Raw genomic sequence first — 26389 nt, forward strand, 5'->3', positions numbered from 1 at the left:
TAGAGCCTGCTTGTCAAATGAAATGTCTGAAGACTCCCACTGAGAATATCCATGTTTACATATTTCACATGCAATTTATTTTTCGATGTATTATTGAGTGTGTACATTGATAGAGAGTTATTACTGATCTGCCAAACTTATGACAGCTGTTTCGAGGTATTCCCTGTACAGACACATTAATAAACTCTTGCAGTGAATCTTCATGTCATGATTTTATCACAAGCTTGAAAAGTCGGAAAATATTTCACTAAAGGGCCAGGCTTTTTTTTTTTTACTTTTAGGATTACGGATTTTTCAGCCTCAAGTCGAGGTTTGGAGGAGGGTAAAAAAATAAAAATGCCAGATGCATTTTTTTTAATGCAGAATACCTCTGGCATACTTTATGAACATATTCTGTGCTCAAAAGACCACCATTTGTGACGATAAAGCCCCTTGTGACAATAAATATTCTACCACTTACAACACGGACAATTGTCAAGGGAGGCTATTCATGTTCAGATTCGAGATGAACAAAGATTGATTATGTATCTCTTTACTAGTTTACAACGGTAAAATTCATATGTTTTTTATTAAAAGGTGATGATAATAAATAAAATAACTGACTATGCGGCCATTGGCGGGGAACAAAAATGGAAATTTGATTTATTTATTTTTACATTTCTAAAAAATTAGAGTCGGCAGGTCTGTAATCCGAAAACTATAAAACGCCTGGCCTGACTGGGGTTCTACACATTGATGAACAAACAGGGAATAAAGGCAATTCCTATCCTGTGTTGGTGTGTTTCAAACATCAAAACAATAATAATAATAATCCTTAGCATATAACCGCTATTACATCATTGCCATGATCCTGTATTTTGACTGCAACCACAGTGTAAATATATCTTCAGATTTTCAACAGAAGTCCTGTTCACTGTCAACTACACACAACTAGTTGTTCCCTTAGTAGGACCAGTAGCCTAACAGCTGATATTAACACTGATATAACACAGATATTACCGCTCCAGAGATGTGTGAAAACATTTATTTGGAAACTATGTACATGCTGAGGAAAGTTCTTGTGAGTATATTACGTCCGTTTCAGTTACTTTGTAAGTTGTTATGCAGACTTCACGTTAAATAGAAAAGGTAAATAAACGTTTCCTCGCATGGAGTGGGGCATAAGTTCTAGCCATTCTTTCCTCTGTGTATCAGCCATTACCATCAGTCTTGAGCCTCAAATATGACTTTTAGCGAGTCATGGTACGGCATTTATGATATGTGTATCCATTCTCTTGCAACTAAAGTTCGTTTCAAGGCGTCAATAGCGGTAATCTGACCGGGGTTGCTGTAAATAACGGTAAGTTGTGTGATCGACCGATCACTTCGCATACAATTTCGCCGAAGTTATTGTAACATTATTATAGTTATTGAATGAAATATTGAAAATATATTGCAAACTCTAGTCCAGGTAAACAGTGAAATTTTTTTTTATTACCAGATATTATGATAGGATTAAATTGCGTACTTCAGTTCTGATTTGTTGACTGGTACTTCAGGTGTTACATGATCGCGGTGATCAGCTGATAATGTTGAGTCTAACTTGAGTTTTTAAAAATGTTAGTAAATTTTGGGACCCATGCTTTACCGCGTGCTATAACCGAAGCAAAACACTATATGTAACAACTTTTAATGTGTGTGAAAAGTTATACGAAAATACACTATTTGAAGGGGGCGTGGCCTAAATGCAAATGTCCGATTGGGATTTTAAATTTTCCGGACCCCTGGGATGAAAGTACAGGTGTAATGGCTGATACACCTCAAAGAGTTTGGGTAGAGGTCTGACTTACCACCCATGGCCACTAGGGCTGGGACAAGTCCAAATTTACTACCCAGGTACCCACAGCCCTATTACCTGACCCCCAAGAGATAGGTACAAAATGTCCAATTAGGAATAGTTTGACAGTAGCCCTGGCAAAATGTATTTAGATACACGTACAAAACTATGTGGCCATGCACACACTGACTGAAGTTTTAGCTTCCAGAGTCCAATAAAATCTCATAACGAACTAGACATCCAGATTGTAAACAACATTGATTTCAACATGCAGATTTCGGTCAACTGCAGGATTTGCAAAGCATGTGTACTGCCAACTGGGTAACTGACAGATATTTTGCAAATTCTTTCATGCTTTTAATCAAGTTGCTCACGATCTGATGCACTTCACGGGGTAAGCCCCGTTTTATTACAAAATATATCTTGATCATCGAGCAGATCGGTCTGGACTGGGTGCCGCCATTTTGTTTGAATGTATGATGTATGAGAGATGGAATCTGATTGGTCAATAGGAGGGACATAGAAGTGACATAACTTGTAATAGCCACTGGTGGCGCTATGATAGAGCCTGGAAATTACAACCTAGTTCGGCAAGGGTGGAAACTGGACTTTTATAGTCAGTTAACGCCCTTGCCTCAGGAGGATGCATGTGTGATAGATCCAACATAGAGACGGTCATATCACACCCTCTGTCGGCCTGATATGGCCTGTCAGTGCAATTTGATATCAGCCCAGGTGGTAAGAAATTGGAGTTACGTCCCTTAGGGCATCGTCCAATCATCAGCTTGACTAGCTTTCCTGTGCACGTGGATTTCTGAGAGGCAGAATAAATTCCTTATACCCCGCTTCAAAGCAAAAAGCTGCACGCTTTTTCCGAGTCAATGGAAGTGACATAGCACAAGCTAACCTCAGCTCAATTGAACAGCTGTTGTCTATCAATTTTGAATTTGTTTTAATTCTTTCACGATGTCAAATTAAAACACGTCGGTAAGATAAATTTGTTGCAGTAGGATCACTCGGGCTACACAGGGTTTTACGCGTCCCGCGTTAGATGATCCTGCTACAAATTATGTTAAGGAGCTTGAGGCTATCTTGGACAAAACTAAATACAGATCTCAAAGTGTTACAGACAAAATGTATAAAATGAAGAACAAGAAACTGACAGTGTCATGAAGCTATTCAGAAGAAATTGGTCGCAGTCAGGAAGATGCCGGACCTGGCAGAGATGGCACCCATAGATCAATGTTTAATGAATGGATACATTTTATAATTTGATGTGGTATATGATAAAAAGTTGATTATATGGTAGTTTTCATATGATACCCCATATCAATCCTTGATATGAAAACTGCCGATAAGAACCTCTAAATATCATCTGCGACATCATAAACAACTTCAACATCTTCAAATATTCATCTCAATGCAACATACAGTTGCCCCTTCTCATAAGTTCAAAACAAAGGAACGATAAATGAATGAGTATACATGATATTTCTCTGATACTCATATCCCTAGGGTAATATACTCAGCGACAAAAGAAACGTGTATACCACACATGTTGGTTAATACATGAATTATTACCCATATTCAAGAGGTATTAGATTGTTTCAACTCACAAACGAACATACTGTTATGTTGGGTGAATCAACACTCATGAACGCATCACGAAACCCATCATGATTCAACACCATTTGTCTCATGCAGGATTAAGACCGCCTCCGTATCTATTATATGGTCTCTGGTTTCATACATGTATCTGAACAGTTTTGGGGACCGCCTCCGTGGTCTAGAGGTAGAGCGTCCGCCCGGAGAGCGGAAGGTCCGGGGTTCGATCCCCGACAGCGTCATACCAAAAGACGTTAAAAGATGGTACTTGTTGTTACACTGTCTGGCGCTCGGCATTAAGGGGCTAAAACAAGGACTGGTCGGCTCGGAGTCAGTATACTGTGTCTGAGTGGGGTATTCATGTTAAACTGCGGCATGGTATCTCAGTGAGCTAGCACTATAAATCGGCATCAGTCCGGACTAGTACAAGCAGCCACACACACACACACGTACATGCACGTCGCTATATAAGTGCAATAATCTTGGACGCGACGTTAAACCCCATTTCACCTCATGCAGGATTAGCGTGTAAAGTTTGGGAATCACGTGCAGCATATCGTGATAAGAATAAAGACATTGTGGTAACATTTGACTGATTGTTAGTTATGTCATTAAGGGGCACACATTGGCAACATCCCTTCTTAACGTACATACTTATGTTTCTATGGTTCGCGTTTCTTTTGGTGGTGAGTATATTGTAACCTTGCAGTACTGACCTTGACATTGACCTGACCTCTGAAGATGGTAACGAACTCGGATCCCTGGAGGTTCTCATGGCAGGTCTGGCTCACATGGATTCGACCGGGCTGAAATAAACATGTGGTCATTTCAAAACTGTTGGCCAAAGTTATTCCAATGTTGAAGACAGTGTCATAGCACAACAACCCATTGATGTGGACGGTATTGTACTCAGATTGGTTGTGAGTGAGTGAGTGAGTGAGTGAGTGAGTGAGTGAGTGAGTGAGTGAGTGAGTGAGTGAGTGAGTGAGTGAGTGAGTGAGTGAGTGAGTGAGTGAGTGAGTGAGTGAGTGAGTGAGTGAGTGAGTGAGTGAGTGAGTGAGTGAGTGAGTGAGTGAGTGAGTGAGTGAGTGAGTGAGTGAGTGAGTGAGTGAGTGAGTGAGTGAGTGAGTGAGTGAGTGAGTGAGTGAGTGAGTGAGTGAGTGAGTGAGTGAGTGAGTGAGTGAGTGAGTGAGTGAGTGAGTGAGTGAGTGAGTGAGTGAGTGAGTGAGTGAGTGAGTGAGTGAGTGAGTGAGTGAGTGAGTGAGTGAGTGAGTGAGTGAGTGAGTGAGTGAGTGAGTGAGTGAGTGAGTGAGTGAGTGAGTGAGTGAGTGAGTGAGTGAGTGAGTGAGTGAGTGAGTGAGTGAGTGAGTGAGTGAGTGAGTGAGTGAGTGAGCGAGCAAATACCAAATGTTGACAAGGGCAGATCCAGAATTTTTAATAGGGACAGGGTCCAAAATACCATACTATCAAACCTCTTTCAGTGGGGGATTGTCTACAACAAACTACATTTGGTTTTAAAAAAGGGGGGGAGGTCTGGAGGTGTAACATCTTACTGATCAGTATTCCAGTTATGTCACAGCGCGTCAGCTCTATGTGTGAGGAAAGCCCGAAGTGATGCAGGTCTCAGATAATTATCACTCTGGTCAAACCCACAAGCACTAGTATGGTGCTGCCATGCTAAGACAAATGAATCTGGGATTTGAACCAATAATCTTAGGATCCTGCCATGCCTAAGGGATGCGACTCTTCACTACACATTCCATGCATCTGGGCCACACTGGCCCTCTCTATTCCAGAGGAAGGAACAGGTGAAACAGTCAGGGATAAGTGTTCTTAGGTGTTGCATCCCACTCTGAGAGTTGCATTCCTTAGCCGTGCCAGGATCTGCTAGATAAGGGTTTGTAAAAAAGAGAACAGATTTGTCAAGAAAATATATGATTTTTGGAGGAATCTTTTAGTAGCAAACACAAAAAGTCTGCCTCAATTTGGGCTCTCCCACATGTTGTGTTATAGGTGAAATACTTTTATGTGGAGTTTCATTCAAACTTCGGTCTTGCTGAGCTATTAACTGACATTGTCCTGACACAAAGCACAAGAAACCTACCTGACTGTAGGACTGCATCCGGGAGGCGGTGTTCACAGTGTCCCCAAACAGGCAATACTGTGGTGTCCTCTTCCCCACGATACCAGCCACCACTCCTCCCACATGCATACCTGTACACAAGAACAGACGGAACTCGCATATGGGAACAGAAGGAACTCACACATGGGAACAGAAGGATCTCACACACAGGAACAGAAGGATCTCACACATGGGAACAGAAGGCTCTCACACATGGGAACAGAAGGATCTCACACATGTGAACAGAAGGAGCTCACACATGGGAACACAAGAATCTCACACACAGGAACACAAGAATCTCACACATGGGAACAGAAGGAACTCACACATGGGAACAGAAGGATCTCACACACAGAAACAGAAGGATCTCATGCACAGAAACAGAATGATCTTACACACAGGAACAGAAGGATCTCATGCACAGGAACAGAAGAATATATTGCACAGGAACAGAAGGACCTAACACACATGGGAACAGAAGGATCTCATGCACAGGAACAGAAGGATCTCATGCACAGGATCAGAAGGATCTCACACATGGGAACAGAAGGATCTCACACACAGGAACAGAAGGATCTCATGCACAGGAACAGAAGGACCTAACACACAGGAACAGAAGGATCTCATGCACAGGAACAGAAGGACCTAACACACAGGAACAGAAGGACCTAACACACAGGAACAGAAGGATATCACACACGGGAACAGAAGGATATCACACACGGGAACAGAAGGATCTCACACATGGGAACAGAAGGAACTCACACATGGGAACAGAAGGAACTCACACGGGAACAGAAGGAACTCACACACGGGAACAGAAGGAGCTCACACATGGGAACAGAAGGATCTCATGCACAGGAACAGAAGGAACTCACACATGGGAACAGAAGGATCTCATGCACAGGAACAGAAGGAACTCACACATGGGAACAGAAGGATCTCACAAACAGGAACAGAAGGATCTCATGCACAGGAACAGAAGGACCTAACACACAGGAACAGAAGGAATTCACATGTGGAACCACAGACAGCGGTGTACCATGTTTAGGACAGACCACTTCATTGAATTGTTTTCATGAATATTTTTGGGCAACAAAAGAAGATATATGATGCAAAATATCCAAACATCAAAAGTTCATTTAAAGAGCATCTTCTTTAAGAAATTAATGAAATAGTAGTTTTTTTTACAAATACAAAGAAAACAATGTTAAAAAAGCATACTTTCAATTGAACAAAGATTGTGTTTAATCTATCTATTTTTAGGGTAGGCATGTATGTAAAAGAAGAAAGAATTAATGAATAAATTAGTTGGTTTGGCCTTGCAAACAATTACAGATTTACCAAGGCATCCACAAAAATGAAATTTTATTTGACCAATTTCTAAATGGCATTGTGTGTTAGCTTTCAGACATGGCAGCCATGCCAATTTACACTTGTCAGAGGGGTACACAAAGTACGTGAACTAGACTACCAGTTGTCGGACTTTCATTTTGTGGAAGCCTCGGTGGCTGAGTGGGTTAGATCACTGACTTTGTGTGCTGGCGATTAGGTGCCTCACTGTGGGTTCAAATCCCAGATGGGACTCAACCCAAAAATGTACTAGAATCTGTACTTTACTAAGAAAGTTTTATCCCAAATATAACATTTGTTAAAATTGGCATGTTAGTGCCTGTTTCCTGTACCTATTCTGACTGTAAGGCTGTTCCCTGATAAGGGATCTTTGAGGTATTTGGCGTTGTCCACAAATTCCAGCGCCAGACCAGCTACATGCTGGGTGTGGTCCCTCCGCCTGTCTGGCACCCCCCCTGCCACCATGTACACTGCATCCCCCAGCGTCTCCACCTGTAACACATTCACACACACATGGATAGCAGCTTGGCAATGCTATAAAATAATTCATTTTACAAACTGTCTGACTTGTATAAAAAGCCATTAAAAACTTTTAAAACGGTTAAAACGTAATCAAATTCATTTTTATTTGCCCATTAATTATATCAATAACTACAATGAAAGAAACTTTATTTTAAAATATTATTAAATAATTACAATTATTAAAAAATAATGTCGTTCAGTATTTTTCAATATCCTAACTTATCAAAAAGCACCAGTTCATCATTTGACTGATCTATATAGCAAATTTCATCCAGACATATTCAACGGTTTGGGAATTCTTCTCCCGAAAACCTCACTACCCACGTTTTCAGTACAAATCCAACTTGTCCTCATAAAAACAAAAATAAAATAAAAATAAAAAATCCCAAATCACCAAAAGACACCAGTTCACCGCTAGACTGATCTGTATAGCAAGTTTCAACATGAAATATTCAACGCTTTAGGAGCTCTGCTCCAGAAGCGGAAAACGGATGGACAGATGGCAGACGGACATGTTGATCGCTATGTGCCACCAGTTTTCAAAACGCGGGGATGAAAAAGGGGATTCAGGGCTATGGATCCACCAGTGCCTACCTTAAAGGCTCTATATCTGTCGACGATGTTGTCAAACACGGTGAAGACGTTGTTGATACACTCCACCACCTGGAATGCTGAGGCGTTAGCACAGATATCACTGAACCCAATCAGGTAGCTGAACATGATCGTCACCTTCTCAAACGTCTGAAAAAAACGGGAGACACATCATTCCCACCTCCATTGACCATCATTAGTTCAGAGGTCACATCAGGGGTCACATCAGAGGTCACATCAGGGGTCACATCAGAGGTCACATCAGAGGTCACATCAGAGGTCACATCAGAGGTCATGTCAGAGGTCATGTCAGAGTTCACGTCAGGGGAACATAAGAATCAGCTAAATAGGCGATAAACATACTCTGTTTTCAATGTAGAGCTATGTCACCTGTAGATTTAACCATCTAAAATGAATTTGGAACCAAAAGTGCACCATGATGTTAAATTTAGCACGGTTAAATCTACAGGTAACCTAGCTCTACTTTGAAAACAAAGTATGTTTATCTCCATTCTGCCATTACTAAACAAAACGCTAACCCTTTGGTGTTTGCAAATATATTGAGTGAAGCGGCATGGGTTGAGTCCAGTGATTTGATTGGGTTGTCAATCTGAATTTAGGAATCAACGACAACAGCCAGTAAACAACAATATGGCGCTGTATTGGCTAAGGCAGTTTGTTTACACTGTAATACTTCACTCGAGCATGTAACAGGCATTGAAATTTTATAAGCATATAAGCACGGCAACTTGGTAGGCTAACATGAGGTGGGAACCCCATAGAAAACTAAGCAAGCTTTTCAAAACTTTCGTTCCACACAGCACGTCACCATTATAACATCATATTGCTCGTTGCGACGTAAAAGATACGATGTCACAGTTGTATATATAGACAAGCGCCAAATTCTAAGCTTGCTGATGTCCCCAAAACTTAAAATACATCCTCTTTGTTGATTTCTGTCATGTTTTCTTATAAATGACATTAATGGTGTAAAGTGTTACTAGTTAATACCTAGATGAGTTAGACGCGTATGACAATGAATCACATTGGCTCCAAGAAGAGTGTGTGTTTGTTGTTTATCTCAGCCCTCAGCAATATTCCATCTTCATCATGATAGCATGGAAATAATCAAATCTGGATCACACAGTCCAGTGATTGATATTATGAGCACCGATCCACACCATCAGAAGCCAAGGCTTTCAAGAATGTCACTACATTCCTGGCCCTTGTCTGTCCCTGAAATAATCAAATCTGGATCACACAGTCAAGTGATTGATATTATGAGCACCAATCAACACCATCAGAAGCCAAGGCTATCAAGAATGTCCCTACATTCCTGGCGCTTGCCTGTCCCTACCTCACAGGTCTTGATGGGGTCCTCCCCATGCATCAGGCGAACGGCGATGCTCTCTGGCATCATTGAGTACAGGAGAGCGTTGCTCTTGTGCCGCCACTCGTCAAGCTGTTGGAGGTTCTGAGCTATCTTATGGCTTGTCTCTATTTGCTGAAATTAGAAGTGGTTTGTTCAAAGTTCCTGGTCTACAAGATACTTCAAAGTTCCTGGTTTACAAGACACTCCAAAGTTCCTGGTCTACAAGATACTTCAAAGTTCCTGGTCTACACGATACTTCAAAATTCTTGGTCTACAAGATACTCCACAGTTCTTGGTCTACAAGATACTCCACAGTTTCTGGTCTACAAGATACTTCAAAGTTCCTGGTCTACAACATACTTCAAAGTTCCTGGTCTACAAGACACTCCAAAGTTCCTGGTCTACAAGATACTCCAAAGTTCCTGGTCTTCAAAATACTCAAAAGTTTCTGGTCTACACGATACTTCAAAATTCTTGGTCTACAACATACTCCACAGTTCTTGGTCTACAAGATACTCCACAGTTCTTGGTCTACAAGATATTCCAAAGTTCCTGGTCTACAGGATACTGTAAAATTTCCTGGTCTACAAGATATTCCAAAGTTCCTGGTCTACAAGATATTCCAATGTTCCTGGTCTACAAAATATTCCAAAGTTTCTGGTCTACAAGATACTTCAAAATTCTTGGTCTACAAGATACTCCACAGTTTCTGGTCTACAAGATATTCCAAAGTTCCTGGTCTACAAAATATTCCAAAGTTTCTGGTCTACTGGATACTTCAAAATTCTTGGTCTACAAGATACTTCAAAGTTCCTGGTCTACAAGACACTCCAAAGTTCCTGGTCTACAAGATACTCCAAAGTACCTGGTCTACAAGATACTTCAAAGTTTCTGGTCTACACGATACTTCAAAATTCTTGGTCCACAAGATACTCCACAGTTCTTGGTCTACCAGATACTCTAAAGTTTCTGGTCTACAAGATACTTCAAATTTCCTGGTCTACAAAATACTCAAAAGTTTCTGGTCTACACGATACTTCAAAATTCTTGGTCTACCACATACTCCTCAGTTATTGGTCTACAAGATACTCCACAGTTCTTGGTCTACACAATACTTCAAAATTCTTGGTCTACAAGATATTCCAAAGTTCCTGGTCTACAAAATATTCCAAAGTTTCTGGTCTACTTGATACTTCAAAATTCTTGGTCTACAAGATACTCCACTGTTCTTGGTCTACCAGATATTCCAAAGTTCCTGATCTACAAGGTATTCCAAAGTTCATTGTCTACAAGATATTCCAAAGTTCATGGTCTACAAGATATTCCAAAGTTCCTGGTCTACAAGATACTTCAAAATTCTTGGTCTACAAGATACTCCACAGTTCTTGGTCTACCAGATATTCCAAAGTTCCTGGTCTACAAAATATTCCAAAGTTTCTGGTCTACTGGATACTTCAAAATTCTTGGTCTACAAGATACTCCACAGTTCCTGGTCTACAAGATACTCTAACATACCCGGTCTACAAGATACACCAACATACCCGGTCTACAAGATACACCAACATACCCGGTCTACAAGATACACCAACATACCCGGTCTACAAGATACACCAACATACCTGGTCTACAAGATACACCAACATACCCGGTCTACAAGATACACCAACATACCCGGTCTACAAGATACTCCAGCTGAGATGCATGGTGCCAGCCCGCTAGCACCATATCCTGGCTGTTGTCAAACATGTTCAGATCATTGACATATAACCCCGTTGTCTCCATATCCTCTAAGTTGCCTATTCTGAAACAGAACATCCCTTTATCAACAACAGCAACATGACCTATCACAGCAAGTTGGTGTAACAAAGGGGGGGAAGGGATGGGCCAGTCATCTTGTTAGTGTTGAAAGTTACGAGGATCGTGTTGAGTGAGTGAGTGAGTATGGTTTTACGCCGCTTTTAGCAATATTCCAGCAATATCACGGCGGGGGACACCAGAAATGGGCTTCACCACGCATTGTACCCATGTCGGGAATCGAACCCGGGTTTTCGTCGAGCGAACGCTTTAACCACTAGGCTACCCGACCGCCCCAGGATCGTGTTGAATGTCAACTCACAGCAGTGTGTCAACTCACAGCGGTGTGTCAACTCACAGTGGTGTGTCAACTCATAGTGGTGTGTCAACTCATAGTGGTGTGTCAACTCACAGTGGTGTGCACAGGAAAGCCATGCAGGTCCAGTCCTTCATGTATTTCATCTGTCCCCGAAGTAGTAGACTGGACTTCTGGCTATTCTCGGACAGAGCGGTCAGGCGCTTGTATTGGTCTGACTTCCTCAGCTGCTGTTCAGATTCTACTTCAAATATAACTTTCTGGAGGCACATTATCTGAAGTGGAAAAACAGTGTTTGTAGAAGGAAGAGAAATATCAATATTCTATCAAAGTAATATTAATGACCTATCAAAGACATAGCAATGTTCTAAGAAAGAAATTTCAACGTACTTATCAAAGAAATATCAATATACTATCAAAGCAATAACAATGCACTATCAAAGAAATATCAAAGCACTATCAAAGAAATATAAATGACCTATCAAAGAAATATTAATGACCTATCAAAGAAATATCAATGACCTGTCAAAGAAATATTAATGACCTATCAAAAAAATATTAATGACCTATCAAAGAAATAGCAATGTACTTATCAAAGAAATATCAATGTACTTATCAAAGAAAAATAACATACTATCAAAAAGATATCAATGATCTAATATCAAAGTACTATCAAAGAAATATTAATGACCTATCAAACAAATAGCAAAGTACTATCAAAGAATTATCAATGTACATATCAAAGAAATTTCAACATACTACAAAAAAATATCAATGATATATCAAAGAAATATTAAAGTACTATCAAAGAAATATCAATATACTATCAAAGAGGTGAGGTGGAATGGAGTTTAACGTCGCGTCCAAGATTATTGCACTTATATAGCGACGTGCATGTACGTGTGTGTTTGTGTGGCTACTTGTACTAGTCCGGACTGATGCTGATTTATAGTGCTAGCTCACTGAGATACCATGCCCCGTTTTAACATGAATACCCCACTCAGACACAGTATACTGACTCCGAGCCGACCAGTCCTTGTTTTAGCCCCTTAATGTCGAGCGCCAGACAGTGTAACAACAAGTACCATCTTTTAACGTCTTTTGGTATGACCCGGCCGGGGATCGAACCCCGGACCTTCCGCTCTCCGTGCGGACGCTCTACCACTAGACCACGGAGGCGGTTACTATCAAAGAAATATCAATGTACTTATATAAGAATTATCAATGTACTTATAAAAGAAATTTCAACATACCATAAACAAATATCAATGTACTATCAAAGAATTATTAAAGTACTATCAAAGAAATATCAATGTTCTATCAAAGAAATATCAATGTACTATCAAATAAATATTCATGATCTATCAAAGAAATACAAATGCACAATCAAAGAAATATCAATGTTCTATCAAAGAAATATCAATGTACTATCAAAGAAATATCAATGTACTTATATAAGAAATTTCAACATACTACAAAAAAAATATCAATGATATATCAAAGAAATATTAAAGTACTATCAAAGAAATATCAATGTACTATCAAAGAAATATCAATGACCTATTAAAGAAATATCAATGTACTATCAAAGAAATATCAATGACCTATCAAAGAAAAATCAATGACCTATCAAAGAAATATCAATTTATTATCACAGAAATGTCTATGTTCTATCAAATTATTATCAATAATCATGAATCCATGCACTATTTGCAAATTTGCCATTGATCTACCACTGTCACTAATAATGACAGTTTTCCTTCATAAACAAAATTCGCAAAAGAAAGATCTGATGTGCAGGTTGTGTGAGAAATTTTCCAAAGCTTGTATCCCTGCATTGGTCAGCTACATCAACTGCACACGATGTATCTACAAGGGGAGTCTGACAGGTCTCAGGATTGATGAGTCATCTCAAACTCAAGGATACCCATCAGCCCTGGTTTACTGAGTGAACTCAGCACCATCTCATTAAAGCAGATCACTTACTCTGACATGATACCAGCTTGCGTGAAGACCTCATGACAAGTAGGTCACGTCAGGTAACCTTTCAAATTAGCCAATCAGTGTCAGTTTCTAAATTGTTATCAGTACGAATAAGGAAAGCATTCAGACCATCATATCTGATTTCAACATCTCCAAAACTTTAATTACCAGGGCCCGTTCCTCAAAGCGATCTTAGCACTAAGATGATTGTAAGTCCCATACATTAACATAGGCTTACGATCATCGTAGTGCTAAGATCGCTTTGAGGAACGGGGCCCTGGTAATTAAAGTTTTTGAGATGTTCTGAGCATAAATTAAAATTAAACATTAATTAAATTAAAAATTTGTTTAGCACAATTTCCAATTAACAACTGCTCAAATACACTTAAGATCATGATTGATCTTGTCATAGGCTTTCTTAAAGAAACAGGTTTTGAGTGTCTTTTTAAAGTTTGTCAGATTTTCTGTTTCTTGGATTTCTTGTGGCAGATTGTTCCATAGCAATGGGCAGCATGTTGACATGATCGACCTATCGCCATATGTTTTGGTACGTGACTTTGGCACCACTTGCAGATGGTCTTTTGATCGGAGATCATGCATATTGTTGTGAATATTATACACCCTTTATTTCTGAGCCAGGGCATCTACATCCATATGAGAATACCATCAAAGGAATATTTGTGTTCTCTGTACGTTTCCAAAATCACATCCAAATTTTCGAATCAAGCTGGTCAAAAAGTGCAACGAATCATTTTAGAAAGCTGATACTAGATTGGGCCACACATCCTTCATTTTATCTCAAGTTAGCTAAGAGTTCACCTGATACTGTGACAGGGTTATCAATTCTTCACACAGAGAGGCATCGTATCGGAGTGAAAGATCTGATTTAGATGTGGATTGCACTCACATTTTCCCAGGTAAAGTCAACCAATGGTCTGCGTAGCCCGAACTTCTCTGAGATCTTGCAGCCAATGAGAGTCCTATTCTGGAAGATGCTGGTCAGGTTCGGTCCCATGTAACGGATCAGCATCGAGCTGTCGAACACGAGGCAGAATGGAAAGAGCTGAAAAAGGCCAAAGTATAAAACAATAATATCATTGCAAACATTTGAAATAAAAGCGACAAAATCCTTTCCATATTCCAAAGAAATCTCTATGATTCTGACTATATCATGAGCATGTGTTTATGAACTACTGTTAAAAAGTATGCATACAGAGAAATGCTAAAAGGGTGAATGTGTCCTGCCCCACTGGTTGCACCCATCGCAAACACATGCAAAGTCAGGTCAACTTTAACCAAAACAAACACAGGGAATATATGATACAAGTCAAAATATGGAACTGCATCTGACATCCTTTTTGTCAAAGTTGGAAATGTCCTCAACATGCCTACCATAAAACTTTTTGAAAGCTCTATTAAAAAAATAGTGGGATTCATTGGATTTATTCATCAAACATAATGTCTTTTGTTCTCACAATCTTAAGGATTAACCTTTACTGGTATAATGAGATATGCAACATACTTTTTGTGATGTTATGCACATATTTAAAGGGGTGATATAACATCTTTGTATTCTTGTTAAAACAAATTATCACACATCCATGAACAAATTATATTTATATTCAGAAAAATTTAAAACTACTTATGAACAATCTATGCACAGGTTTAAAACCCAGCTAGAGATCTGGGGACCACACACCATAAATTGTTCTCTGACAATTCTATACTGCATTACAAAACAATCCTCAGCTTTATATTATAATAATTCTGGATTTCAAAATGGCTGAAACACTAGTAAAATCTCACACCCATGCTATCAATCTGACAAGATCTTATCATACTGATAGCCTCCTGTATTGCCATGTTTGAGCACAGTAAGTATGGTTTTATGCCGCTTTTAGCAATATTCCAGCAATATCACGGTGGGGGACACCAGAAATGGGCTTCACACATTGTACCCATGTCAGGAATCTAACCCGGGTCTTCTGCGTGACGAGCGAACGATTCAACCAATAGGCTACCCGACCGCCCCTGTTTGAGCAAAGGCCAATACCGTCGTCCAATGGGTGGTCAATAGCTTGGTCAGCTGGCTTACACTTATATATGATAAAATACTGTAAAGAATACTATTTATAGTGGGTAGGGAATACCTATTTCGTTATACCTTATTGGCTCTTTAATTTGCCATGGTTCGATATTTCACGTCACAAACTAGCTGTGATATATTGCTGTAAATCTTGATATTAACGCGAGCGTGAATTAAATGCGAAAAATACGAGTGGTCTTCGTTCGCATTATTAAACATCGCATTTATATAAAAAATAAGACATTTTGGATAGGAGAAATACCAACTTAGACATACGCTGAAAACAAACAGCTATGTATTCCACATCACTGATTTCTTTAGCAGCACTTGTAGTAAGTATATAAACATTGTCATTCAAACACTAATTACATCCTGTGAATTGTCACTGCTGGGGTCAAGACAAGCGTTCTACTCACTTATGTCATCACTGATCACACCTGCAAGTCCCTACAGACGCCACCCCACGCAACACGGCGTCTTTGTTCTTTGCGACTGCATCAAAGGCCGACACGAGCCAGCGCGCACGTATTGTTTTAGCGGAAGTACACTACTCAGCGCTAATAAGCGGTGCTATTTGGTGTGTGATTGGATTAATGTAAGGATGGATTACGGTGTGGATTCTTCTGTAAACCTGACAGAAGTCATTTTCTTTATACATAAATCCACTGATGCTTGAGAGGAGGTGGGTTTCGCAATCATAATGAGTCGCATTTTTAGCTAGGGGCCAGTGGTTGCATTCTTTTGGAGATGCATTAGTTTCATGATTTACAGTATTTCTCAACATTCCTGTTATCATGAGTTTGCAAATAAATTACACGTTTATGTGAAATGTCTTTTTTCTCACTCGTGAATTATTATATTCATTATACTTTTTATGTCGAACCCGTGAATATGATGTAGTAAATAAAGGGGACCGTTTCCTAAAAATATCAAGAAATGCCCGAGATGGTCCATCTGACAAGTTGTCACCAAGTTTATATGTTACAATAACATAAGATGCAGTCCTAGCTGATAGATGTAAAAACATAAACTTGATAATGATATGGTCCCTATCAGATTCATCACAGACGTACACAGATATCTTTCAACGTCTTTGGATTGATAAGTAAGAATTATTTTTTCCTTATCTCTATGAAATATGAACTTATTTACGCAATAATTATCCGTGATTGTGAAATGGGTGGAACAACTACCTGTGATCTGTGAAAAGGTGGTCTGAATTACCTGTGAATAGTTATTGGGCATACACATTCCCTACCCTCTACAGAGACTGGAAACTATTGTGCTTTGTGATACTTGTATATTTAACCATGACAGGCCTTAAACAACAAACCGTTGACTTCACAAGCCATACAGTTTTAATGAAATCGTGCAAACTGCATTCGTGACCAACTCGTGGCCATTTTTGCGACCATGTTCCATCTTAGTGCAAACAGGCATATCTAAAACAATTGTCAACTCGTTGCCTAATGGTTAACATATACATGTATTTCCCCATATATTACATATATTCCAGGTGCAATTTAAAGCACATCGGGACATGCGGAATTAAAGAGTATGACTGAACACATTTAACTGTGTCTTGGGTATATTTGTTAGATGCAAGACATATGTAAAATCAAAAATTAATTCTGAGGGATTCTTTGACGAAGAACTTGAAATCATGCGCGCATTCTGATTGGTTTGTCGTATTTTCACACATAACATTCATCGATAGGGGAACGAGGTTACGGAAAGGGGCGAGTGGTTACGAATGGTGCAAACTGCTTCGAAAGTGAATGTGCAATCTGCTGTGTATAGTTTGTGGAATTTGAGTCTTTGCCTGTGATCAGAAATAGATAAAGAACTAAAGAAAGTATTTTATAAGGATATATAAGATAGCTATGCAATAAATCGCAAAAAATTATGAAGAACGAAGTGTGGTTTATTTCACGATAAAAAATTGTTCTATCATGACGTCATTTCTCATGATTCAAACATATGTTCACAACTTGATGACGGTATAAATTGGACAACGTTATTTTTTAGAGGGAAGTGTGTTGTAAGTTGTTCCCTATAGATGTAACTTGGCTACCCCGATAAATGCAATGGCCGAACGATCGCTTAAAAAAATTGAGAGAGATATGAGTGAGTGAGTATGGTTTTATGCCGCTTTTAGCAATATTCCAGCAAAATCACTGCGGGGCGCACCAGAAATGGGCTTCACACATTGTACCCATGTCCGGATTTGAAGCCGGGTCTTCAGCGTGATGAGCAAATGCTATAACCACTAGGCTACCCGACCGCCCCGAGAGAGATATAGGAGAAAAAGTAAATATAATCGACGTGAAAATTGTGAGAATATGTGGGAAAGACCAAACCCTGTTCATAAAATGGACTTGTCTGACATTGCCGCATTCGGTTTCTATTCAGGGAGTCATAATTATATAAATATGGGTAAATATTTTAAAGCATGTACTTTTTACTAACGACCGCCTCCGTGGTCTTGTGGTAGAGCGTCCGCCTGGAGAGCGGAAGGTCCAGGGTTCGATCCCGAGCCGCGTCATACAAAAAGACGTTAAAAGATTGTATTTGTTGTTACCCTGTCTGGCGCTCGACATTAAGGGGCTAAAACAAGGACTGGTCGGCTCGGAGTCAGTATACTGTGTCTGAGTGGGGTATTCATGTTAAACTGCGGCATGGTATCTCAGTGAGCTAGCACTATAAATCGGCATCAGTCCGGACTAGTACAAGCAGCCACACACACACATACACGTGCATGCACGTCGCTATATAAGTGCAATAATCTTGGACTCGACGTTAAACCCAATTTCACCTCACCTCACCTTTTTACTAACATCCTTGAAGAGCCTGTACATTATATTGATATCTCATATAAGAAATAAATAACTCGTGGTCATCGTTCATTGTACATTGAAACACTCCACAACCCCCACTCGTCGTTTATTTCTTAAATAAACATACCATCCCACACCAGAAGGCTCGACTTCGCCTAACACTTTGTTCTCGTGACAGTAGATTATATCACAATAATGTATTGGTACCGGTCCTCTATCTATTACTTGTATATAAAACAGATAAATCTATTTCCATTAACATATTAATAAGATATAGGATTGATACACTGACACTCAATATCCCCCCTGTGATAATGACTGTATATAGTCACACTGCTGTTGCAGCCCTGCCTTTGTTAGTGTGATGCTGATAACTGACAGACTGACAAAGTTAATTACCCTGTATACAGTGTATGTATGAATCAGGCTCATATACCACTGCGGTCAGACAGGTTGAGATGGTCACACAGATCCACACTGTTGGTATTGGAAATAGGATATCACTGACAGACTGTAGGCCACTGGGTCGACAAATGTGGGGCAGTAAGGTGTTTAGTTTGATAGTTAATACAAATACAAAATACTAATTGCTATACACATTATACAGCTGATCCATATAGCTGGCAACTGTAGGCTACTGGGTTGACAAATGTGGGGCATGCAGTTAGGTGTTTAGTTTGATAGTTAATACAAATACAAAATACTAATTGCTATACGCATTAAACAGCTGATCCATATAGCTAGCAAATGTAGGCCACTGGGTCGACAAATGAGGGGCAGTAAGGTGTTTAGTTTGATAGTTAATTCAAATACAAAATACTAATTGCAATACGCACTAAACAGCTGATCCATATAGCTGGCAACTGTAGGCTACTGGGTTGACAAATGTGGGGCAGTAAGGTGTTTAGTTTGATAGTTAATACAAATACAAAATACTAATTGCAATACACATTAAACAGCTGATCCATATAGCTGGCAACTGTAGGCTACTGGGTTGACAAATGAGGGGCAGTAAGGTGTTTAGTTTGATAGTTAATACAAATACAAAATACTAATTAGCTATAAGCACTAAACAGCTGATCCATATAGCTGGCCACTGTAGGCTACTGGGTCGACAAAAGTACTGCAATAAGGTGTTTAGTTTCATATAGTTAATACAAAATACTAATTGCAATATGCATTAAACAGCTGATTCATATAGCTGGCAACTGTAGGCTACTGGGTCGACAAATGTGGGGCAGTAAGGTGTTTAGTTTGATAGTTAATACAAATACAAAATACTAATTGCAATACGCATTAAACAGCTGATCCATATAGCTGGCCACTGTAGGCTACTGGGTCGACAAAAGTACTGCAATAAGGTGTTTAGTTTCATATAGTTAATACAAAATACTAATTGCAATATGCATTAAACAGCTGATTCATATAGCTGGCAACTGTAGGCTACTGGGTCGACAAATGTGGGGCAGTAAGGTGTTTAGTTTGATAGTTAATACAAATACAAAATACTAATTGCAATACGCATTAAACAGCTGATCCATATAGCTGGCAACTGTAGGCCACTGGGTTGACAAATGTGGGGCAGTAAGGTGTTTAGTTTGATAGTTAATACAAATACAAAATACTAATTGCAATACACATTAAACAGCTGATCCATATAGCTGGCAACTGTAGGCAACTTGGTCGACAAATGTGGGGCAGTAAGGTGTTTAGTTTGATAGTTAATACAAATACAAAATACTAATTGCAATAAGCATTAAACAGCTGATCCATATAGCTGGCAACTGTAGGCTACTGGGTTGACAAATGTGGGGCAGTAAGGTGTTTAGTTTGATAGTTAATACAAATACAAAATACTAATTGCAATACACATTAAACAGCTGATCCATATAGCTGGCAACTGTAGGCTACTGGGTTGACAAATGTGGGGCAGTTAGGTGTTTAATTTGATAGTTAATACAAATACAAAATACTAATTGCAATACACATTAAACAGCTGATCCATATAGCTGGCAACTGTAGGCTACTGGGTTGACAAATGTGGGGCAGTTAGGTGTTTAATTTGATAGTTAATACAAATACAAAATACTAATTGCTATACGCATTAAACAGCTGATCCATATAGCAGGCACCTGTAGGCTACTGGGTCGACAAAAGTACTGCAATAATGTGTTTAGTTTCATATAGTTAATACAAAATACTAATTGCAATATGCATTAAACAGCTGATCCATACAGCTGGCAACTGTAGGCTACTGGGTCGACAAATGTGGGGCAGTAAGGTGTTTAGTTTGATAGTTAATACAAATACAAAATACTAACTGCAATACACATTCAACAGCTGATTCATATAGCTGGCCACTGTAGGCTACTGGGTTGACAAAAGAACTGCAATAAGGTGTTTAGTTTCATAGTTAATACAAAATACAAATTACTAATTGCAATATACATTAAACAGCTAATTCATATAGCTGGCAACTGCAGGCTACTGGATTGACAAAAGTACTGCAATAAGGTGTTCAGTTTGATTGTTAATACAAATTACTAATTGCAATACGCATTAAACAGCTGATCCACATAGCTGGCCACTGTAGGCTACGGGGTTGACAAAAGTACTGCAATAAGGTGTTTAGTTTGATTGTTAATACAAATTACTAATTGCAATACGCATTAAACAGCTGATCCATACAGCTGGCAACTGTAGGCTACAGGGTTGAAAAAGGACTGCAATAAAGTGTTTTGTTTCATAGTTAATACAAAGTACTAATTGCTATACGCATTCAACAGCTGATCCATATAGCTGGCTACTGTAGGCTACTGGGTTGACAAGAGAACTGCAATAAGGTGTTTAGTTTGATAGTTAATTCAAATACAAAATACTAATTGCAATACGCATTAAACAGCTGATCCATATAGCTGGCAACTGTAGGCCACTGGGTCGACAAATGTGGGGCAGTTAGGTGTTTAGTTTGATAGTTAATACAAATACAAAATACTAATTGCAATACACATTAAACAGCTGATTCATATAGCTGGCAACTGTAGGCTACTGGGTCGACAAAAGTACTGAAATAAGGTGTTTAGTTTGATAGTTAATTCAAATACAAGTTACTGATTGCAATACGCATTAAACAGCTGATCCATTTAGCTGGCAACTGTAGGCTACTGGGTCGACAAAAGTACTGGTATAAGATGTTTAGTTTCAGAGTGAATACAAATACAAAATACTAATTGCAATACACATTAAACAGCTGATTCATATAGCTGGCCACTGTAGTCTACTGGGTCGACAAAAGTACTGGTATGAGATGTTTAGTTTCAGAGTGAATACAAATACAAAATACTAATTGCAATACACATTAAACAGCTGATTCATATAGCTGGCCACTGTAGTCTACTGGGTCGACAAAAGTACTGGTATGAGATGTTTAGTTTCAGAGTGAATACAAATACAAAATACTAATTGCAATACACATTAAACAGCTGATTCATATAGCTGGCCACTGTAGTCTACTGGGTTGACAAATGTTACAACCTCAAAAATGACACCACTTCCGGTTTGTGACATCACTTCCTGTCCCCAGTTACTCCTATTGTGAGGTCACTTCTGGCATTTTGTCACTTTCAGTCATGACATCACTTCCTTTTATGGCATCACTTCCGGTTTCCTTCCTATCTAGGACATCACTTCTGGATATGATGTCACTTACAGACCATGACGTCACCCACGTCAATGTCTCGACTAATCCAGCACTCAATAATTCAATAATAAGGTGTACATACCTTCTGAACGTGCTGAAATCGGCTCTATGGCCACCCCCTCCCCATGACTTTTTCCACTGAAGGAAATACTATTGACTGTAGAGTGATTGAGCTGCTGTAATTGAACCTAAGGAGTGAATCCCTTCAAAGTCTGTCTGAACATCCCGCAAGTAAAAATTAGTGAAGTGTTAAGTGAGTCCCACAAACAGCAGGATACTAATATAAAAGTAGTTCTATTGAAACTGCCGATCAGGATACACAGCTCGTAGCCAAGGCTCTAATTTTGTGAGCTGAGCAAGATGCGAGTATAGGAGTGGAATCTTTGGCTCGACAATACGTTTTGCAATGGTAGACGGGAGCCATCCGACAACCATGGCTTCTGTAACGTCTTTGTCAGAATGAGTCTTGCAGGAGATGAAAAAGTCTCTTTCTGTGTCTCCTGTGAGGATCTATAGCCGCAAGGATATTTGATCATACAAAGAGGTCAGAGGAGACAGTCTGAATGATCAACCATTGGAGCCAATGTAGGGATCGTATAGTGTCTGTGAGCCAATGGTCCGAGTTAGAGGTAGACTGATTCTTGGTAGCATATTCTGGAAGCGAATTTAGGGTACCGTATTCAACATAATAAGCGCCCAGGGCGCTCTTAAAACTAGGAATAGGGGGCTCTTATTAGAATATTATTTTGGGAAAAAAACAGAGTTGAAAGATAAATTTCGTGGTTTATGCTGACAGCCCAAAATGTTTATGTATGACAGATATATTTTTCCAGAATTTAATTCCCCATAGTTAAGGGTGCATATAACACACGAGTGCGTATTATTTATACGCGAATAAATACGTCCTGTGTACATTGATCAATTGGAAGGGGTGCTAATTGGGATTGTTCACTTGCCAATATATTAGCAAATGTTACCGTGGGTGCTTATTGGAGCGGGGCGCTTATTACGTCTAATACGGTAATTGTGTTCCAGTCATTAACATAAATAAGACCTGAATAGTCGACAAAGAGGTAGTCAGAGGGGATCCTCAATAAGCAGTGGAAATAGTCTGGGAAACCATGTCCTGCTTGGTCATATCGCAGCTATCAAAATTGGCATGCAATCTGTGTTCTTTAACTTCCGAATTACTTTGTCTATAAGCAACCAGGGTGGGATGCGTACACAAATAGATCTGTCCAATCCTTCAATAATGCATCCATTTGAATAGTTATCGAGTCTGGTACTTGGCTGACACGCAACTGTGATTGGTCATTCAGGCAGGTTGCAAAGAGGGCAGACGTGGGGTGTCCCATTGCGTGGTTATCCAGACAAACACCTCTGAATGAAGTGACCATTGAGACATCATTATTCTCTCAATTCCTAAAATATGTCTCTCTTTCATCTGGCAGCTGATAGAATCTGTATGCAGAGAAAATAGGCTCTTCTACTTGTCTTGATTTGTGGATACATCAGGCACAGCAACAGAAAACACCAATTGAGATGAGTCAATCTCATCGATAGTCATTGTAACATTTTGAACATGGTCAGATAACGATTCCTCAGTATGTACAAGACTTCTCTGACATCAGAGGCTAGACACTAGACCTGATTGTCTTGTACTGGCTTAATTTTAGATTTGGTCATTTTCAACAAGATAAAATAGTAGTTGCATAAAAAAATTGTCTTGCGCATAAGTCGAATCCTGTCCTGATTGAACAAAAAAAACACAATCAATATATCTCAATGTGCTCAAAGCTGATTATACTGTAATTTGAGTGAACATTCATGACAAATACCCATAACGGCAACCGTGGACTGGCGTGCATAGTTTTTTTGTACTGGTTCCATCTGTAATTTCGAATGGCATAACTGTTGTTAATTGCCGAGAAATTTTCCGTTCTGAGGAACAAGTGAATATGTTGTTAGAAATAACAGCCATTCAGCGATCTCGTATGTGTAGTAGAAACTATGTCTCCGAGGGATTACTAGGGATTGTAAACCCTCACATGAAGGACGTTCCCGAATGTGAGGGTTTACAATCTCTATTAATCTCGAGGAGACATGGTTTGTCCAACTTATAAACCGACTCATCGCATAGATGAGCGTTTTTAATTAAATAACTGTAATAAAAACTCTCAAATGTATAACCTGTATCGGAGATGAAATATCGCCTGCAGTCGCGAACTCGGTTCAATGAAACCGGTGACCTCAGCACGTGGGTTTCGCAACGGTGTGAAATCTGCATGTGCGTCTCGCAATGGCACGAAATCTGCATGTGCGTCTCATAGGCTGTTCGTAGTTTTTGTTCTATCAAGGGTTTACAATGATTGTAAGCCCTCCTGCGAGGTGTTACAATCGTTGTAATACCTCCTACGAGGTGTTACCACAATTTCAAAAACTCCATATCAAGTTAACAAACAGCCAGTAGGTTTATAACCAAGCATACGACACCAACTTGTGTTGTCGAACTGCTGCTAAAGGTAACTGGATGGGTAGGCTGGTTATCAATAAACCCGGAAGGAGTGAGATCTGCATTCTGACTGTTGGCTGTAGGGGATGCTGTATGATTCCGTGAAGCTTGTGCATAGTTGTAGATTTATAACTTTAAGAGTCCGTGCAGAAACAATGTGGAGGTCTGGATGGTCCCGGATGGATGACTTGTAGCTTGCCGAAACCATGCTGTACCGACTGGTGGTCCAGAGGACCCATTAATGGTAGCTGGCTGGTTGTCCGTGTCATCCAAGCAGGAACCAAGTGATGGTCCAGAGAACCCCTTCATGGTAGCTGGCTGGTTGTCCATGTCATCCACGCAGGAACCGAGCGGTGGTCTGGAGAACCCCTTGATGGTAGCTGGCTGGTTGTCCATGTCATCCATGCAAGAACTGAACGGTGGTCTGGAGAACCCCTTGATCGTAGCTGGTTGGTTGTCCATGTCATCCACGCAAGAACCGAGCAGTGGTCTGGAGAACTCCTTGATGGTAGCTGGTTGGTTGCCCATGTCATCCACGCAAGAACCGAGCAGTGGTCTGGAGAACTCCTTGATGGTAGCTGGTTGGTTGTCCATGTCATCCACGCAAGAACCGAGCAGTGGTCTGGAGAACTCCTTGATCGTAGCTGGTTGGTTGTCCATGTCATCCACGTAAGAATCGAGCAGTGGTCTGGAGAACCCCTTGATGGTAGCTGGTTGGTTGCCCATGTCATCCACGCAAGAACCGAGCAGTGGTCTGGAGAACTCCTTGATGGTAGCTGGTTGGTTGCCCATGTCATCCACGCAAGAACCGAGCAGTGGTCTGGAGAACTCCTTGATGGTAGCTGGTTGGTTGTCCATGTCATCCACGCAAGAACCGAGCAGTGGTCTGGAGAACTCCTTGATGGTAGCTGGTTGGTTGCCCATGTCATCCACGCAAGAATCGAGCAGTGGTCTGGAGAACCCCTTAATGGTAGCTGGCTGGGGGTGCCCATGTAGTGTACGTGGAAACAGTGCAGTGATCTAGAAGATCCATGATTGTAGGTAATGCGATTGTGATCCATGGGCCTAATTGTCAGGAGCCTGCCAGTCCTTGTACTTGTGACAGACTGTGATGGTCGGGTATCTCACCTGGGTAAAGCTTGGCAGCGACAACCCCTGGTTGGCTGTCAGTGCCTTTTCATGTGTCCTGTCTGGAGGCCGTACAATGGTTGTGATAGCTGATGATGACGGGTTAGGCTCGTCAGCATACATTCCCCATGAGGCCTCTTGGCCGAAGGTTTCTTCTGAGTCTTTCAAGTGCTGTCTTTTGGTCGTAGTGATAGCTGACGATGACAGGTTAGGCTCGTCAGGATACATATCCCAGGCGGCCTCTTGGCCGAGGGTTTCTTCTGAGTCTGGTCAAGCCCTGTCTACACTTTAGCTGCTCCACTTTTGGTGACAGCACTGAATCAAACAAGGATACCAACATAGATTCCTGCTTGGAGTAGAGTTCTTCAAGCATGGTCAGATGTTGGAGAGTGATGTCTTTTTGGTCTACCATCGCTTGGCTTTTCTTAATGGAGTCAGTACATGGAGAGGGAGAGGTCGACGATGCCATGATGGACACACAGAAACAGCCATCGATGTTAATCAGAAAAAACAGCCAGTTTCTTGAAGACGACATCTCAATTGTACCGTATTCAACATAATAACCGTCCCGCTCTAATAAGCGCCCACAGCAATATTTGGTAATATAAGGGCTAGTGAACAATCCCACTTAGCACCCCTCCTGATTGATCAA

General features: G+C 40.2%; 1 protein-coding gene across 1 annotated transcript in view; it reads right to left on the bottom strand.

Moving 5' to 3' along the window:
* The window catches only part of LOC124138174 (soluble guanylate cyclase 88E-like), a 199678-nt gene that overhangs the window by 34980 nt on the left and 138309 nt on the right, over nt 1-26389 (bottom strand). The window contains exons 3-10 of the mRNA XM_048386081.1: nt 14382-14537; nt 11588-11766; nt 11053-11182; nt 9367-9513; nt 8013-8159; nt 7229-7388; nt 5526-5635; nt 4138-4227 (exon numbers count right to left, since the gene is read on the bottom strand). Of these exons, the coding sequence (XP_048242038.1) occupies nt 4138-4227; nt 5526-5635; nt 7229-7388; nt 8013-8159; nt 9367-9513; nt 11053-11182; nt 11588-11766; nt 14382-14537 (1119 nt within the window). The remainder of the gene's footprint in view (nt 1-4137; nt 4228-5525; nt 5636-7228; nt 7389-8012; nt 8160-9366; nt 9514-11052; nt 11183-11587; nt 11767-14381; nt 14538-26389) is intronic.

Source organism: Haliotis rufescens, unplaced genomic scaffold, assembly GCF_023055435.1.
Source record: "Haliotis rufescens isolate VD_foot unplaced genomic scaffold, xgHalRufe1.0.p SCAF_6, whole genome shotgun sequence".
NCBI classification, from domain to species: Eukaryota; Metazoa; Mollusca; class Gastropoda; order Lepetellida; family Haliotidae; genus Haliotis; species Haliotis rufescens.